At 54.4% G+C, this 15,879-nt stretch overlaps 1 protein-coding gene across 8 annotated transcripts in view; it reads right to left on the bottom strand.

The window, feature by feature from the left end:
- Positions 1 to 15,879, bottom strand: part of EPN2 (epsin 2) — a 103,655-nt gene that overhangs the window by 81,799 nt on the left and 5,977 nt on the right. For 5 of the 8 annotated variants that reach the window (XR_009537408.1, XR_009537407.1, XM_060132952.1 and 2 more), the window contains exon 1: positions 14,675 to 14,813. The exons of 1 other annotated variant lie outside the window; for it this stretch is intronic. Coding sequence is in view for 1 of the 7 variants with exons in the window: in XM_060132957.1 (XP_059988940.1) it covers positions 14,675 to 14,804 (130 nt within the window). In the remaining 6 variants the exon portion in view is untranslated. Of the gene's footprint in view, positions 1 to 14,674; positions 14,814 to 15,879 lie in introns of those variants that run through there. 2 more of the 8 variants (XM_060132957.1, XM_060132954.1) reach the window with 2 other exon arrangements.

Genomic DNA, 15,879 nt, shown 5'->3' with positions numbered 1-15,879 from the left:
TCCAAATTTTCTTCCATGACCATTAAAACAGGCGTCCTAAACATTCCCCCTGAGACTTGGTACAGAAGAGACACCCCGCTTGGAAATCCTATATTGGAAATCCTATATTGTATCATCTATTTTGGTAGAGCTCACTTTAGTCTTTGGAAACTACTGATAATCAGATGGTAAAGAGGAAAATAAGTTACCGAGATCTTTGTTCAAAGTTAAAAGAACTAAATGAAAAAAACCTGGGATTTTTTGGAGGGAGGGGGAAGAAATAATAAAAGGTTTGGTTTGGTTTGTTTAAAGAAACATTTGTTTCTCTTCCTTCAAATGTTAAAACCTACTAACATCTTGCAGTTAGGTTAGATAGTGATTTCTTGTACTACTTACTTTATTCTTTTCTTCTGCCAATAAAGTATATTTTTTAAATCAATAAGAATGTATTTTCTTTCATAATTTCTTGTTTCTCTTTAAAGCAGGGACAGTGCCCCTCTAACGCACAGATGGGATCAGATTAGCTGCGAAGACCATGTTCTAAATGCTCTCCTTATACACTGGGTCTTTTCTAGAACTACATTCTATAGCAAATGGTATTAAGCATGACTGGGTCCCATGCACGGGCTTGTGTCCTGAATGGCCCGTAGACGTTGTCACAAAGCCGTGCTCCCACCAGGCAGGCCCAAGGTCCTCAAAGCAAGATCTCCAGTCGCTCATCCCCAGCCTGTCCAGGAGTTGAGGCCTCTGCAGCGCTGGCCAAGGAGAGCTTTCCCCCTGGTTCCACGGGCAAGAGAACGACGTAATCCACTTGACTCGGCTTCTCTGAGCTCAGACCACCACCTCTGGGTCGGCTCTCCTCCCCGACTCCATCCTTTTTGTCTATTTATCCTGCCTTGTTGCTAAAAAGATGTGAAACGGACAACAGCGGTGGCCCCCAAGCCCAGCCACATGCTTGAATCTCTGGGGAGCTTTGGAAACACACTTATGCTCAGGCCCCATCCAGCACAGTTAAAACAGAAGGCGGTGCGGATCCAGCATTTGAGAATTACTGGCTGAGAGAAAGCCAGGGAACATAGTGAAAGTGAGTAAATGAAGAAACCCAGGCAATAGGGAAATAGAAGGGGAGGAAAAGAAAGCTGGGCCGGAAGGCAAGGTCAGAACCCAAAGTGCAGAGACCACACCAGAGCTGGGACAGATGACTGGCTCTGCGCTGAGCTTCCTGGTGGACAGAGCAAAAGTGATTCACACTGCCCACAAGACAGATTCACAGGAGAAGCTTCTCCTTGTCCTGGGACCTGAGATGAACACCTCCCTCACATCCTCCAAAAGCAGACACACAGCATGAAGGAGATGAAGGCGTGCTCCCAACACCAGGACTGGAACCACCTATGAAGCGGCCAAGGGTCCCTCTGCCCCCAACACAGCAGCCCTTGACCCACACTCAGCAGCTGGGCTGCCCACTGACTGCTCGCCGGAAATAACCTCCTACCAGGAATCAGCACCCACATATACACCATGCTACCGAATCACTGCATTGTGCAGCCGACCGCCAGGTACGTAACCAGCCATCCTGAGCTCAGCTCGTGGTCACGAAGATGCAAGGGCACCGACTCTGACCATCTCACTGAGGAACGTGAGGAAAGGCACCGACCCCCGTGCCAGTGGCTCTCGTGAGAACACCCAGTCTGTCCCTGTCACTCGGGGGGCAAGTCCCACGCCTGCCCAGCACTCCCCTCACCGCCGTGCTCAGAGAGGCCACCGTCCACCCCCAGACCCGCGGCTGTGGCCACTCAGGTCGGGAGGGGCAGGGCCTGTCCTCGGACGGCAGCCTTCTGAGCGGGCCTCGAGGCCACCGGAAGCAGAAGACGGCCACGCGGGCCTGGGCGCCCCGAGCACGACGCTGTGTGCGGTGCGCTTCCCCAATCCGTGTGTCACGCTCAGCAGTGAGCTCCTTTAAACGTGTGTGTTAAAATCAATGGAGTCAAGAGTAAGTCACCCTCCTGCCCACTCATAGATGCCATTTTCTTTTTGATCCACACACCACATCACCACATTTCAAATTAAGTACTGACAAGCTAACTATTCACAACTGCCAAAGGTGGGAACAAACCAAGTGTCCATCGACAGATGAACAGATAAACAAATCGTGGTCTATCCACACGATGGAGTATCATCCAGCCATAAAAAGGCAGGAAGCGGGCTTCCCTGGTGGCGCAGTGGTTGAGAGCCCGCCTGCCGATGCAGGGGACATGGGTTCGTGCCCCGGTCCGGGAAGATCCCACATGCCGCGAAGCGGCTGGGCCCGTGAGCCATGGCCGCTGGGCCTGCGCGTCCGGAGCCTGTGCTCCGCAACGGGAGAGGCCACAGCAGTGAGAGGCCCGTGTACCGCAAAAAAAAAAAAAAAAAAAGGCATGAAGCCACTGACACTTGACCACAGGGGTGACCCTGGAAGACACGATGCTGAGTGAAAAGAAGCCAGATGCAGAGGGCCACATGCTGCGTGGTTACAAATATGTGAACTGTCCAGCACAGGCAAGTCCACGGGTGCCGGGTCGGGGAGGGGAGGGAGAGGGGATGACTGCTGATGGGCACAGGTTTCCTTGGGGTGACGGAAAACTCAGGAACTAGATGGTGGTGATGACTGCACAACATGGGGAATGTGCTTAATGCCACTGAGTTTTTACACTTTAAAATGGTTACCATAGTAAATTTTATGTTATATGTATTTTACAAAAAAAAACTAAAATAGCAAAATTCTCATTGTTTTGCCTTAATAGAAGTGCTAATAAAATTCAACCCACATCGGGCTTCCCTGGTGGCGCAGTGGTTGAGAATCTGCCTGCTAATGCAGGGGACACGGGTTCGAGCCCTGGTCTGGGAGGATCCCACATGCAGCGGAGCAACTAGGCCTGTGAGCCACAACTACTGAGCCTGCGCGTCTGGAGCATGTGCTCCGCAACAAGAGAGGCCGCGATAGTGAGAGGCCCGCGCACAGCGATGAAGAATGGCCCCCGCTCGACACAACTAGAGAAAGCCCTCGCACAGAAACCGAGACCCAACACAGCAAAAATAAATTAATTAATTAATAAACTCCTACCCCCAACATCTAAAAAAAAGGAAAAGGGAAACCTCAAAAAAAAAGAAAATTCAACCCACATCCAGATTTTGTATAAATATGATCGTTACTCTACAACCGAAAAAAACAGCTTCAAACTCACAGGGTATGAACATCAGACTTAGGACTGCTGGTGGTCAGTCCTCACATAAAAACAAGTTTCCAAAGAGCCCACATCTGTGAGCGATACACATTGAGGCACTTATCAATGAAGTCAAGTCTGGGATTTGCTTTGAAATAATCTGGGGGCGGCGGAGAGGGGGAAGAGCCTACTTACAACAGTCAAAGCTGAGTGATGGGGGTTCACTGAACTATTCTATTTTTGTAAGTTGGAAATCCTCCATAACAATAAGTCTTGCTTTGTTTTCAAGCAAATTTCCAAAGATCTCTGACCTGCTGGATCATATTCTGTGTAGACAAAAGAACTAGATGCCCCTAAGCTGTCAAACCCCAGGGGCTCAACCCGGCACCCTCCACCTGGGCCCCACAGCACGGGGTCACCTGGGGGCAGCCCTGGCCACAAGAGGCCACACAAAGGGCTCCCCGAAAACAACCAGAGTCCCAGGTCAGACCACCGGGCAGCAGCACACAGAGGCGTCCGTTCTGGTCCTTCACACTGCCACCCAACATGCCATCTGGGCCCCGAAATGCCTACCCCAATTCAGCTGTCAGCTGGGGTCCAGGCGACGCCTGCAAACACGGGGAGCTTCCACTGAAATGCCTTTGCCAGAGCCCCAGCACCTCGCAGCACTGCGGACGGAGCTCGCCTCCAGGCCAGGGCCCGAGTAGCAGGATGCTGCCAGACCTCCCTCCCGAGACGCAGGAGGAGGCCGATACTTGTCTCTCTTTCTCCCTCTTCTAGAACTAGGTCTGCAGGGGAGGCAAGGCAGGTATCTCCCTCCACCTCATCCCGCATCATATTCCCAGTGTCTAGGAAAGCACGTGGCACATGGCAGATGTTCAACTAAATGCTGCTGTGTCGTCCTGACTCGATGGATACGGCTCTGAAGGTGCACTGGAAAGACCTGCTTTTCACAAATGCCGATGCAAGAGATAGGATGGAAGGCACCAGGATGTACCAGCGTTGGGCGCCAGAAAAGCAGGGGACAGGAGACGAGGAGTTATGGTACAAACAATACCACCTAAAATAGCACCAGAGATGCTCTGGAATGTAGAGCCTGGGGGTGGGGGGGGGGTGGAGAGGACGGAGGGGGGTGTGCTGGGCAGAGGAGGGTGCGGGACAGGGTATGGAGGTGGGGGAGGGGAGTCTCGCAGGGACAAGGAAGAGGACACGGCAGAGGGAGGTAGGAAGCTCCACCACCCTGAGCACGGGCCTGCCATGACGGGACTCTGTGTGAGGCCTTGGGTCCCCAGCGCAGGGCCCAGGCAACGAAGGGAGATGAGTGGGCACGACGGGAGGGGTGGGGGCTGCAAAGAGCTGGCGCTCGCAACCCCATCCAGAGATGGCGCCGACCCTGGCACTGACCCAGTGTTGCCAGGCAACAGTGCAGGCCCTCGGCTGCCAAGTGTTCTGATTTGTCAGTGAAGCCGCAAGTCTGGACTGCTATGTAAGATCTCCTGATTTTCACGTTAGCATCGGGGTAGACAGAATAATGGCCTCCCAAGATGTCCAATCTTGATCCCAGTTACATGGCAAACGGGAGTTACAGGAGCAGATGCGATTAAGGTTTCTAATCAGCTGACCTTAAAACAGGGGGAGGATCCTGGATGATCCGGGGGCACAGTGTAACCACAAGGGACCTTAAAGTACAAGTGGGAGGCAGAAGAGCCCGTGTCAGAGGGACGTGGTGTGAGAGGGACAGGACTGGCTGCCGCTGGCTTTGAAGAGAGAAGGGACCACGAGGCACAGACGGCCTCGGGAGCTGGAAAAGGCGGGGGAACAGGGCTCCCCTAGAGCCTCCAGAAGCAGCTAGCCCTGCCTACACCGTGACTTTAGCTCCCTAAGAGCCGTGTGGACTTCTGACGCATACAACCGTGCTGCCTTAAGCCACTGCGTGTGTGGTAGTTTGTTACAGCAGTCATAGGAAACCAATACAGCAACCAAGTTAATTTTTAGCAAGAGGCACAGTACGACCCAGACGGAAAGCATCGGTGGGCTGCATGGAGCCCAGGGCACACGGGGAGGGCTGAGGGCCGGGCCGTCCCTGGGTACCCAGCACCAAGCCTGACACACAGCAGCCTCTCACATGCACCCCAAGGTACGGCCGGGGTCCCTCACCTTGACAATCTGGTCACAAAGGTGTCCAGGGGTTTCTGGAAAACAGAGCTGCTTGGCTGTCAGGAGGCCTTTGCCCAGCGGACCTGCTCACCACGCGTGAGGGCGCTGCCTCGGCCGTCGCCCCGCCCCCCGCCCTGGGACCTGAGGAACCAGCCTCCAGTACAGGTGGGGTGGCTGAGAACCCTCTCCAACCCCACCTGCTGCGGCAAAAGAAAGGAGTGTGGACGTTTCGGGTACCCGGCCCGCCCCGGCACCACAGCAATGACATCACCTTCGCTTGTCTCAAACCACAGAGGACCTCCTCTCATAGGAGCCTTTTCAGCTCCCCAGGCGCGGACAGAGCAGAGCTGCTCTGAGCACCCACGGCCCGGCCGCTCACTGCCAAGACTGTGTGAGAAGCATGGCGGGCTCCCAGCCCACTCCCGCCGCCTGGGGCCCTCTGTCCCCCAGAACGCCCGCTCTTCCTTCAAGACTCTACTTATGTACCATTTCCTCTCTGACACCCAGGTGCATTCTCAGTGTCTGCACCACTTTCTAAGCGTCTCTCTCGGGGCTGACACTACTTGTCCCATGTCAGGAGCCACTTTCTGCGGACCATCAGCTACATGAAGGCAGGAACTTACTTTGTTTTTAAATTGAAGTACAGTTGATTTACAATATCATGTTAGTTTCAGGTGGACAGCACAGTGATTCAGTTGTGTGTGTGTGTGTGTGTGTGTGTGTGTGTGTGTGTGTGTGTGTGTGTGTATGTACTTTTTCAGATTACTCTCCCTTATAGGTTATTACAATATATTGAGTATAGTTCCCTGTGCTACAGAGTAGGTCCTTGTTGGTTATTTATTTTATATATAGTCATGTGTATATGTTAATCCCAAACTCCTAATTTATCCCTCCCAGGTACTTACATCTTGTATGTATTCCCAACGTATAGTGCATAACATATATGTGTTCAATAAACATTGAATAAAGACTGAATGAACTGGACTGTAAACTAATCTTTTCTGGAAATACCATAAATGATGATACTGTGGTATGTGTTAAACACACCAGGTAAAACCTCACTTCTGATCTTTAATCAATAAAGTGAATCTACCTGAATTAGGAGCCTTAAATTACAACTACCTTTACTGCAGTTACTTTAAAGAAATGTAGTCTTACATTTCACAAGTAGTGTCTGTTGCAGTCATTACAATCAGGGGTGCAGGAAGGAACCTGGCCCCCAGGCTGGACGGGCAGCTAAGGACCGGTGGCGCCTGCCCCACAGACGCGGCTAAGAGCCAGGCTCAAGGAGGCCACCAGACTGGTGGGCCGCCGCCTCTTCTGCCCTCACCCTGCTGCACTCTGCTAACCCAGCCCCGCCTTCCCAAGGTGGCTCAAAGGCAAACCTGGTCGTCCCGCCCCTCCTCCTCTGGCACATTCCACCTAACCTGCCCCCTGCCCTCCCCTGCCCTCCACGGCAGCGCAACAGTAGCTCAGGGCCCCAGCACCCCCCACACACCTCACGACTACAAAGGCCTCCTGCTCTCTCTGGCTCCAGCCTCCTCCCACCTCCTAAGCCCTGACACTCCCAGAAGCTCCCTGAGCACACAGGTCAGCCTCTCGGCCCACACAAAGCATCTGAATCAGCTGAAGCGCTTCTAACAAACCACTGGCTCCCACTCCGCGGTCTGGGGTGGGGCCACAGCACAGGCATTCTGAAAAAGCTTTCCAGGCCATGCAGCCTGCAGGTGCGGCCAAGGATACGACCCGCAGGCTTGCGAGGCGTCGCAGCCACCTTCCCAGCCGGCAGCAAGGCCCCGAGGTCCTTGCCTCCCCCACTCGCTCTGACACACACCCTGGGGCTGGCTCCGGGGCTGGGGCCCATGCAGCCCCAGGAAGGCAGCCTGGCCAGGCCCTCACCCACGGGAGCTATGCCGCGCGGTAGGCCCCGCCAGAGGCCCCCTTGCCCGGGTCCCTACTGCCACAGCCCCCAGTCCCAAGGCCGTGGCCTCATCACAGCCAGTGGCCGCCTGGCCACCTCGGTGCTCGCTGCTCTCAGCAGGCATCGGCCCAGCAGAGCTGCTTCCGGAGCCTGCGCCGCCCCCTCCGCCCCCCCCAGGCACCCACCCACGCCCGCGCCCTCTGCCGCCTTCTCCCGGACGCAGCTCCCTTGTCCTGCCAGGTCCAGCTTCAATCCTACCTTCTCCCTGACTCTTCCAGACTTTTCTCCATTCCTGACTTCCTGACCAAGAATCAAACTCACAACTCAACAAACCACCAGCTTCTGTGTCACTGACGTTAACTGTCTTCTCAGTTAGACCAAGCTCCTGCTGGCAAGAGCCATGGCGCCTCTCGAACACCCAGCACTCTGACCCTAGAGACTACGTGCCGCATAACCCCAAGGCTGACGCTGACCTCAAATGTCAGCCCTACTGTCAAGGAACTGCCCTTGATTTGATGCCCATACTTCTACATCAACCAACTGACTCTCATAAAGTGGCCCAAAAATTATTTCTCTGACCATCCATTTCCCAAATTTTTGGATCCAAAGTACACTCGTTATACCCCATGACAGCTCTGGGTATCAAACGGGCACTCAGGGCTTCCCAGGTGGCGCAGTGGTTGAGAGTCTGCCTGCCGATGCAGGGGACGCGGGTTCGTGCCCCGGTCCGGGAGGATCCCGCGTGCCGCGGAGCGGCTGGGCCCATGAGCCATGGCCTCTGAGCCTGTGCGTCTGGAGCCTGTGCTCCGCAATGGGAGAGGCCACAATAGTGAGAGGCCCGCGTACCGCAAAAACAAAACAAAACAAAAAAAACGGGTACTCAGGGAGGACGTACTTTCAAATAAAAATGTGACTTCTCAGCCCGTCAGTATTCCTTCATTGCCATGACTTTGGGGGAGGGGGACACAGAGAAGCGGACAGACTCTGGATAGCAACTTTTCAGTCTCATGATTTAGTCACCTCAGAGTCTTAAAGAGGTTACAGAACAACAAATTCGAGTCCAAACCTCCCGGGCCTCCCAAGAGGGCAGGGCACGTACTGACACATAGCTGTCTATCACCCCTTGCTTGGGAGCTGCAGGCAATCTTCAAACCTTGGGAAAGTGAGCACACCCCAGCCTCCTCACCCTTGGTACGACCAGAAAAATGACCCATTTGCTAGAAGTCACGCATGAACTGCCTGCTGAGGAAGGAGATGCTTCACGTTTTTACTTACACGTGACGTTTTAAAACTACCGAGTTCTTCAGCATGAATCTGATCACATATTACCAGACCATTCTTTAGTCCTAAATTCCCACGTGTCATGTTTACAGAACAAATGTGCAGAGCTTCACGATTACAGAGCAAAAAGAAAGAGCCCCTTCTCTCAAAGAGCAATTTGGGCAATGATTTTAACACAGCTTTGCAAACACAGAAACCCTTACCAGCCACAAAGACTTCCTCCCGCAAGCCCAGCTGGGGCTCCCCCAGGGCCGTGCTCTACACACCCAGGCAGCTTCGGGTCTTAGAACTGACTTCTGCGGCCCTGGGCAGGGAGGGGAGGTGTTGCCATAGAAACAGCTTCCTGCGCTCCAAACTCAGGCACGCATGGGACTGAATTCAGGTCCTTCCGGGCACTGGGTGGGTGCATGTGAACAAGTCCGACCCCTCCGAGCCCCAGCTCTGCTCTCCTGCGAAATGCCTGCGGGTTTGCCGTGAGCGTACAGTGAGGTAGTGGGAGCACCTAACACGGCTGCGGGCCGAGGCCATGGAAATAGTGTGGTTTTCAATCTGACACTGGCGGCAGCAAATACCAGCTGGGGCGCTGACTGGCTGTGTGGCCTGAGGCAGGCTGCTGAACCTCTCTGAGACTTAGTTTTTGCACAGGCAAAAAGAGCAGTGGTGACAGGTCTTGGAGGATCACAATGAAAATTAACTACTGGGCATAAAAGGAGTCACACAGGGCCTGGCACAAAGGAGACACTCAAAGACCATCAGGGCTCACACACACCCACGTGTTTGGTTTTGATGGACAAGCTGACAATTACCTACTGGAGGAAAATAATTTTTTTTCCAAACTCTAAACACCAAAGAAGATGAAATCACTCGGAATTGTTGGAGGGAGGAGTGACTTCCATTAACACCAGTGGCCGCTCCAGTGGCCCCGTGGGAGTCTGCTCCGTGCCCAACGCCACACCCCCTGCCCTTTCCCAGCTGCATTTCTAAAGGGCCTTGACAGTGAACATCTCGCTTGATGTGTGGGAATGAAGAACCAGCTTCTCAAACAGGATCCTGGATTTACTGCCTCTTTGAAGGGCACTGACATCTTACGTTCCCTTCATGAAGGAAAACATCCCAACTAACCCACAGGGTCACGACGCCTGTGACCACAGCCCAATTACAATCACGTAAGAACAAGTGAAAACATCGCTTTGAGAAAACCAAATTCCCTTCGCAAGGGTCATGCCATCATCTGAGCGATATACAGTAGCACCTGAGGGGCAGAACAAGTGAAAACATCGTTTTGAGAAACCAAATTCCCTTCGCAAGGGTCATGCCATCATCTGAGCGACACACAGAAGCACCTGGGGGGCAGAACAAGTGAAAACATCGCTTTGAGAAACCAAATTCCCTTCCCAAGGGTCATGCCATCATCTGAGCGATACACAGAAGCACCTGGGGGGCAGAACAAGTGAAACCATCGCTTTGAGAAACCAAATTCCCTTCCCAAGGTTCATGCCGTCATCTGAGCGACATACAGAAGCACCTGGGGGGCAGAAGGGAGCCGCTGTTGGTGAGCCTCCGGCACAGCTGGCCCTCACAGGCTCCCCACACGCCTTTTCACTCTGTCCTCTGGGCCACGGTTCCCAGATCTGGCCCCAGAACCAGCAGCATCAGTAACACCCAGTAACTGGCTGAAGATGCCCATTTTCAGGCCTCACTCCAGACCCACCGAATCAGAAACTCTGGGGGAGGGGCCAGCGCTCTGAGCAATGCCGATGTGCACCAGCGTCTGACAAAGACCACTAGTCTATCTGCAAAGTGGTTATTATTGGCCCTCTTTAGAAGCAAGGAAACCAAAGCTCAGTGATTAAAGTGCCCGTAGCCATCCAGCCAGGAGGCCAATTTGTGCCCACATCTGATTCCAAAGCTACTTGTCACATGGCCTTAGTAGCCAAACTATCTGTACCATTTGGTGTCCTCAGCTACAGAGCCACCGAGATGTGACGATGACACTTCCTTAAGAGGGAGGGTGGGAGTGAGAGGCGGGACGAAGCCTGCGCTCAGAAGTGATGAATTATAGATGCTTTTAAACCCACATCATGCATCAGCCCTGGATGGTCAGCCGCCCCGCAGGGCGAGCCTGCTTCTCCCTGCTCCACTTGTTAGCTGGGTGCCATGAAGAGGACACAGGGGTCCCTCCACTGACCTCTGTGCCCCAGTTTCTACCACTGCTTTGACCAGAAAGAGTAAGACGCTACCCTCCCTGTCTCTAGAGGGCTGGCGCATTCGGCCCAGACCAGGACTAACAGGAAGGCACAAAGCGGCCCCAGCACCTGGGTGGGCCGGGGCTGAGTCACCAGAAGGAATCCGGCGCATGCAGGGGGTATTATAACAGTGCCACAGATCTGCTTCAAAGGCGCCAGGCCAATTTTTAAAACCAAACCCTAAATTTCGCCTCGATCAAGCGGTCCACGAAACTCTTGATATTCGAACGTCAGCACCTTCACAGATCCTAAAGTTAGGAAAAAGACAGACATCTCCTCGTTCACAACTCCCAACCTTCTAAATAAACTTGATGACTTTCAGATCACAAGCTTATCCTTCAGCTTAAGTGAGTACTCATCATCACTGCTTTCTGCAGTGGCTGGTGGAGTAGCAGGGACCCAGGTTTGGTAATCACACAGGCCTGAGTTTGACTCCTGGCTGGGTCAGTTCCTCAAAGGTTACCGAACCTCTCTGGGCCTCAGTTTTTCCATTCATGGATGGGTGACAATCCCTGTGTTACACATGGATGTAAAGACAAAATGAAATTATGTTCAACAGCAGCAACAAAGTCTGCTCAAACAGCCTTGTATTTTAAGACATCAAAAACCTGGAAGATAGGTGTGGTCAAACAGCCCATGGACAGATGCTACTCAACACACCCTCTCCGCTTCACAGACACTTACTTCACTGTGTTTGTTTTTCTAAGTTTCTATTTTTAGACACCTTGAACAAGCTAACTAAGACCAAAGAAAATTCCGTTGACAAACTTATCAGAAAGCTTGTCAATTTTCAAAAACTCAACAGATGGGGATAAATGGTCATTTCACAATGCATCTGACAAAAGCAAAACCTGCTCTCTCCCACCTCAGCAATCTTAATCAGGTCACCCCACAGTACTCCGTCCTCCTCCAACTCACAGCTGGGCTTAGAGTGCATCTCTTCACCCCAGTACTCAGTTTCTCAGATGAGGTAACAGGTATCATAATATTTGGGGATCCAACAGCCAATAGGTGAATCCCAGCCCCATCACCTACTGGCTGTGTGACCTTGAGCACAGGACTGATGCTCCTGGGCCTCAGTTTCCTCACCTGTAGAAAGGAGATAATACCCACGTGACTGACATAGAACTGCTGGGCCACCAGCAGCAGTTTTTGCAAGAGCAAGACAGAACAATGGAGCCTACAGCAGGGATGGGTAAGTGTGTTCCCTGCCCGTCCCCAGGACTCCTTGCACACCTCACATCTTCAGCAAGTACCTGCCACACACCAGAGACTGAGCTGGTGCTGGGGAAGCAAAGGCAGGGTGATCACCGGCCTCAAAGACGTCACAGTGTCACAAGAGCCCCACATACACAGACAGCGTGCTAAGTGCTCCAAAAGAATGCCTGGGGTGGTGAGGCTCAGGGAGCAGAGCTGGAGGGGCCCAGACGCTGGGGTAGCTGGCTGGCGAAGGCTGGACAGAAGATCTGTTTAAACAGAATGCTTGAGTGGAAAGCCCAGCAGACAAATGGGGGAGTAGGACTAGATAATTCCTCATATCCTCCCAGACTTTACTCCCCCAAATCCAAGCCCTTTGATTTCTCCAAGGCTCAGGGTCAACAGGTCCTCATGCCATAAAATGCCAACAACTACATTCATCCACACCCCACCAATCCAACAGGAAGATTCTGGGGAACAGTGAGAACAGCTCTCAGAAAGCTTTGAAAACTTTAACACGCTCCACAAGAGTATGACAATGGGGGCTTCCCTGGTGGCGCAGTGGTTAAGAATCCGCCTGCCAATGCAGGGGACACGGGTTTGAGCCCTGGTCCGGGAAGATCCCACATGCCACGGAGCGGCTAAGCCCGTGTGCCACAACTACTGAGCCTGCGCTCTAGGGCTCACGAGCCACAACTACCTTAGCCCGTGCACCTAGAGCCCGTGCTCTGCAACAAGAGAAGCCACCGCCATGAGAAGCCCGCGCGCCACAACGAAGAGTAGCCCCCGCTCGCCGCAACTACAGAAAGCCCGTGCGCAGCAACGAACACCCAATGCAGCCAAAAATAAATTAATTAATTTTTAAAAAAAACCTCAAGAAGCAAATAAGCTTTAAAAATATAAAATAAAAATACAGATATTGGGCTTCCCTGGTGGCGCAGTGGTTGAGAGTCCGCCTGCCGATGCAGGGGACACGGGTTCGTGCCCCGGTCCGGGAAGATCCCACAGCCAGCGGAGTGGCTAGGCCTGTGAGCCATGGCCGCTGAGCCTGTGCATCCGTCCGGAGCCTGTGCTCTGCAGCGGGAGAGGCCACAACAGTGAGAGGCCCGCGTACCACAAAATAAATAAATAAATAAATAAATAAATAAATAAAAATACAGATATTAAAAAATATATACAGATAAATATGAGAAGATCTTGGCAACTTCTCTGACACAATCACCTGTCCCAAAGATAACTGCTGGAACAAGTACCATTCAGAAACCTGCAGGCCCTTTGGATGTTCATTTAAATACAGATGAAAACTTAATTATCAGTGCAAATTCAATCACTGCTGTGAGGGACTGGGTATATGATTGGTCAGCACCTACCATCCATATCTAGAGCTACAAGAGACACAAGTTTTCTGCCAAATCTTCATTATCCTACATAACTGGGGGAGCGCATGGACAGTTAAAAACTAAAATTCACCTTCTCAATCATTTTAACCTCCTGTTCCAATCCCTTCTTTCACAGGGCATTTCCTGAGGTGGAAAGGAAGAACTCACACTTCTCATCTTTTCCTGTCCATTTTCTTACGTGAACGTTGAAAAGTGGAAGGGGATAACCCTCAACATCTCTCTAAAAAAAATTCTGAAACTCCCTGGAGAGTGCCCTGGAACCCAAGCACCGAGTTCTGGCACTGACACTGTATTGCTGCATGACCTTGGGCCAATCTCTCTGGGCCTCAGTTTCCCCCATCTGAACCCTCACGATGGTTAAGCCCCATCCTCCTTGCAGCACAGACTCAGATGCGTCCGCAGGGCAGCAAAACAGTGAAGGGCCCCAGACGGAGCCCCTGGGCGGAGGAATGGGTTTCCACAGGCCCCTACCGGGGTTTCTGGGGGAGCAAGTTGCACCCACCCCCGCCAAGCCACCGGACCAACTCCGATCGCAAACAAAAACCTGTTGGCACGGACTCCTCTAGGAAGGGCCGGCCTCTCCCAAGGCGTTGGGCTGCTGGGGAGCCGCCCCACGGGGAGAGAGAGGAAGGGTCTCCTGGAAGACGCGGCCCCGCGTACCCAGTCACCCACCCGACCAGGCCGGCAGAATCGCCGGGCGGGGTCTCTGCCATCCCACGCGGAACAAAAGGCAGCTGGAGCCTGGCTCTGCCGCCCCCGATCCCGCTGGGCTGTGGGGCGGGGGCGGGGAGGGAGAACCAGGTCCCTGGGGAAGGGAGGGGACCCGCGGCAGCCCAGAGAGGGACGGCCGGCATCCTGGACGGGGGATCCCTCCCCCGACTCCCGGAGGGAAGGGCCGCCTGGCCCGGGGAGGGGAGCAAAGTGCCCCGGGGAGGAGGCGCGGGGTTGTTCTAGGCTTAAAGGTAAACGGTGAGGCCTGGAGGGGCTCCCGGATCTCGGGTGGGAGGAGGGGGAGCCCCAGGCTCCGAGGATACGAAAGGAAAAGCTCCCCGAGGGGAAATGGGGGGGTCTCTGCAGCGGAACGAGGGACCCAGATGGGGAGGGGGCCGTTCTCCACCTCGTGGGGCGGGTAAGAAGGGGTCCCGCCTGAGGTGGAGACCCGGCTGGGACTGCGGGGGTGCATGCTCTGGCGGACGGCTGGGGGGGCAGCGCTCTGGGGGCGTCCGCCCGTGAAGGGGCAGGGTCCGCGACCTGGGCCCGCTCCGGCCCCCGAGCCCCGTGGCCCCAGCTCACCTGCGCTCCTCCGGGCCGACCCGGATGCGCGGCTGCGGCCGCCAGTAGCGTTGGGGAGGCGGGAGCGAGGGGAGCCACCGGAGACGCCGGCGCTTCCAGCTCCGTTTGACACCCACACACCAGCCAACATGGCGGCCGGGAGGGGGCGCGCCGACTGCGTGCGCGCGCCCGCCGGCCCCGCCCCTCCGCCAGTCCAGGCCCCGCCCCGTGTCCCCGAGGCCCCGCCCCTCCGTCCAGCCCAGGCCACGCAAGGCCCCGCCAGGTGCCCTCTGGCCCCGCCCCGCGCCTGCTGGCATCCCACCCCGGCCCAGCCAGCCCAGACCCCTCGTTCCCCGACCCCAGGGCCTCCACCCGGATACCCACGACCCCACGCAGACTACCCAGCCCTCCCACCGCGCCCCACAGCCTACGCCCCAATACTCTATAAATAACCCCCAAACCCCACACACGCGTCCCAACGACCCCAAACCACCACACGAACCCTGGCAAATTCATACCTGAACCCTCGCACACGGCAAACTTCACTCAGACCCCACAAATCTCCCCATGCCTCAGGCACATCTCACAGCTCCACACACCCTCTCCACCCCCCACACACGCACAGAGCCCCCAGCCTGAGCTAAAACACGCTTCCCCTTGCAGTGTGCACTTGTAAACATCACCAGGTCCAGGAGGTGGAGCTGGACGAGCGGGGGCTGCCGGGGCGCTGGGTGCTGGGATAAGTGTGTTCCCTTTGTGAAAATTCACTGATGTACACTTTAAATGTGTCACTTTAACGTACGTGTTCTACTTCAATAAAACACACTCAAAAATTATTCTGAGGATGGTGCACAGGCTTTGCTAGACTGCTAAAGGGGTTGTGGCACTAAAAAGGTGGGGCTCTAGGGTCACCATCCTCCCGTGAGGGGCTTATAGACCCCCTGATTCAGGCTCACCCCTTCACAGGGCCTTGGGCTCTCACACAGGATCCACCTGTTCCCTTTGGTTCAACCAGTGCCCACGAGACACCTCCTGTGTCCCAAGCACCATGCTGGAGGAGGGGCAGACGCTGGAGAGGTGCCCAGGACCTCACAGCTGCCCAACCTGCTCCAGTCAGGGTGGGGTCAGCAGAGACCCCCTCACAGCAGGGTCTGGGGACAGATCAGGGCTTGCTAGGTTGGTAGACAGCACCATCCCTGTGGCCTGTGTTCCAAGGAGGGCCTGTT

Source organism: Lagenorhynchus albirostris, chromosome 20 (genome assembly GCF_949774975.1).
Source record: "Lagenorhynchus albirostris chromosome 20, mLagAlb1.1, whole genome shotgun sequence".
In the NCBI taxonomy this organism is placed as follows: domain Eukaryota; kingdom Metazoa; phylum Chordata; class Mammalia; order Artiodactyla; family Delphinidae; genus Lagenorhynchus; species Lagenorhynchus albirostris.
Note: the sequence above shows the minus strand (reverse complement) of the source record. Positions and strands in the feature narration are given on the sequence as shown.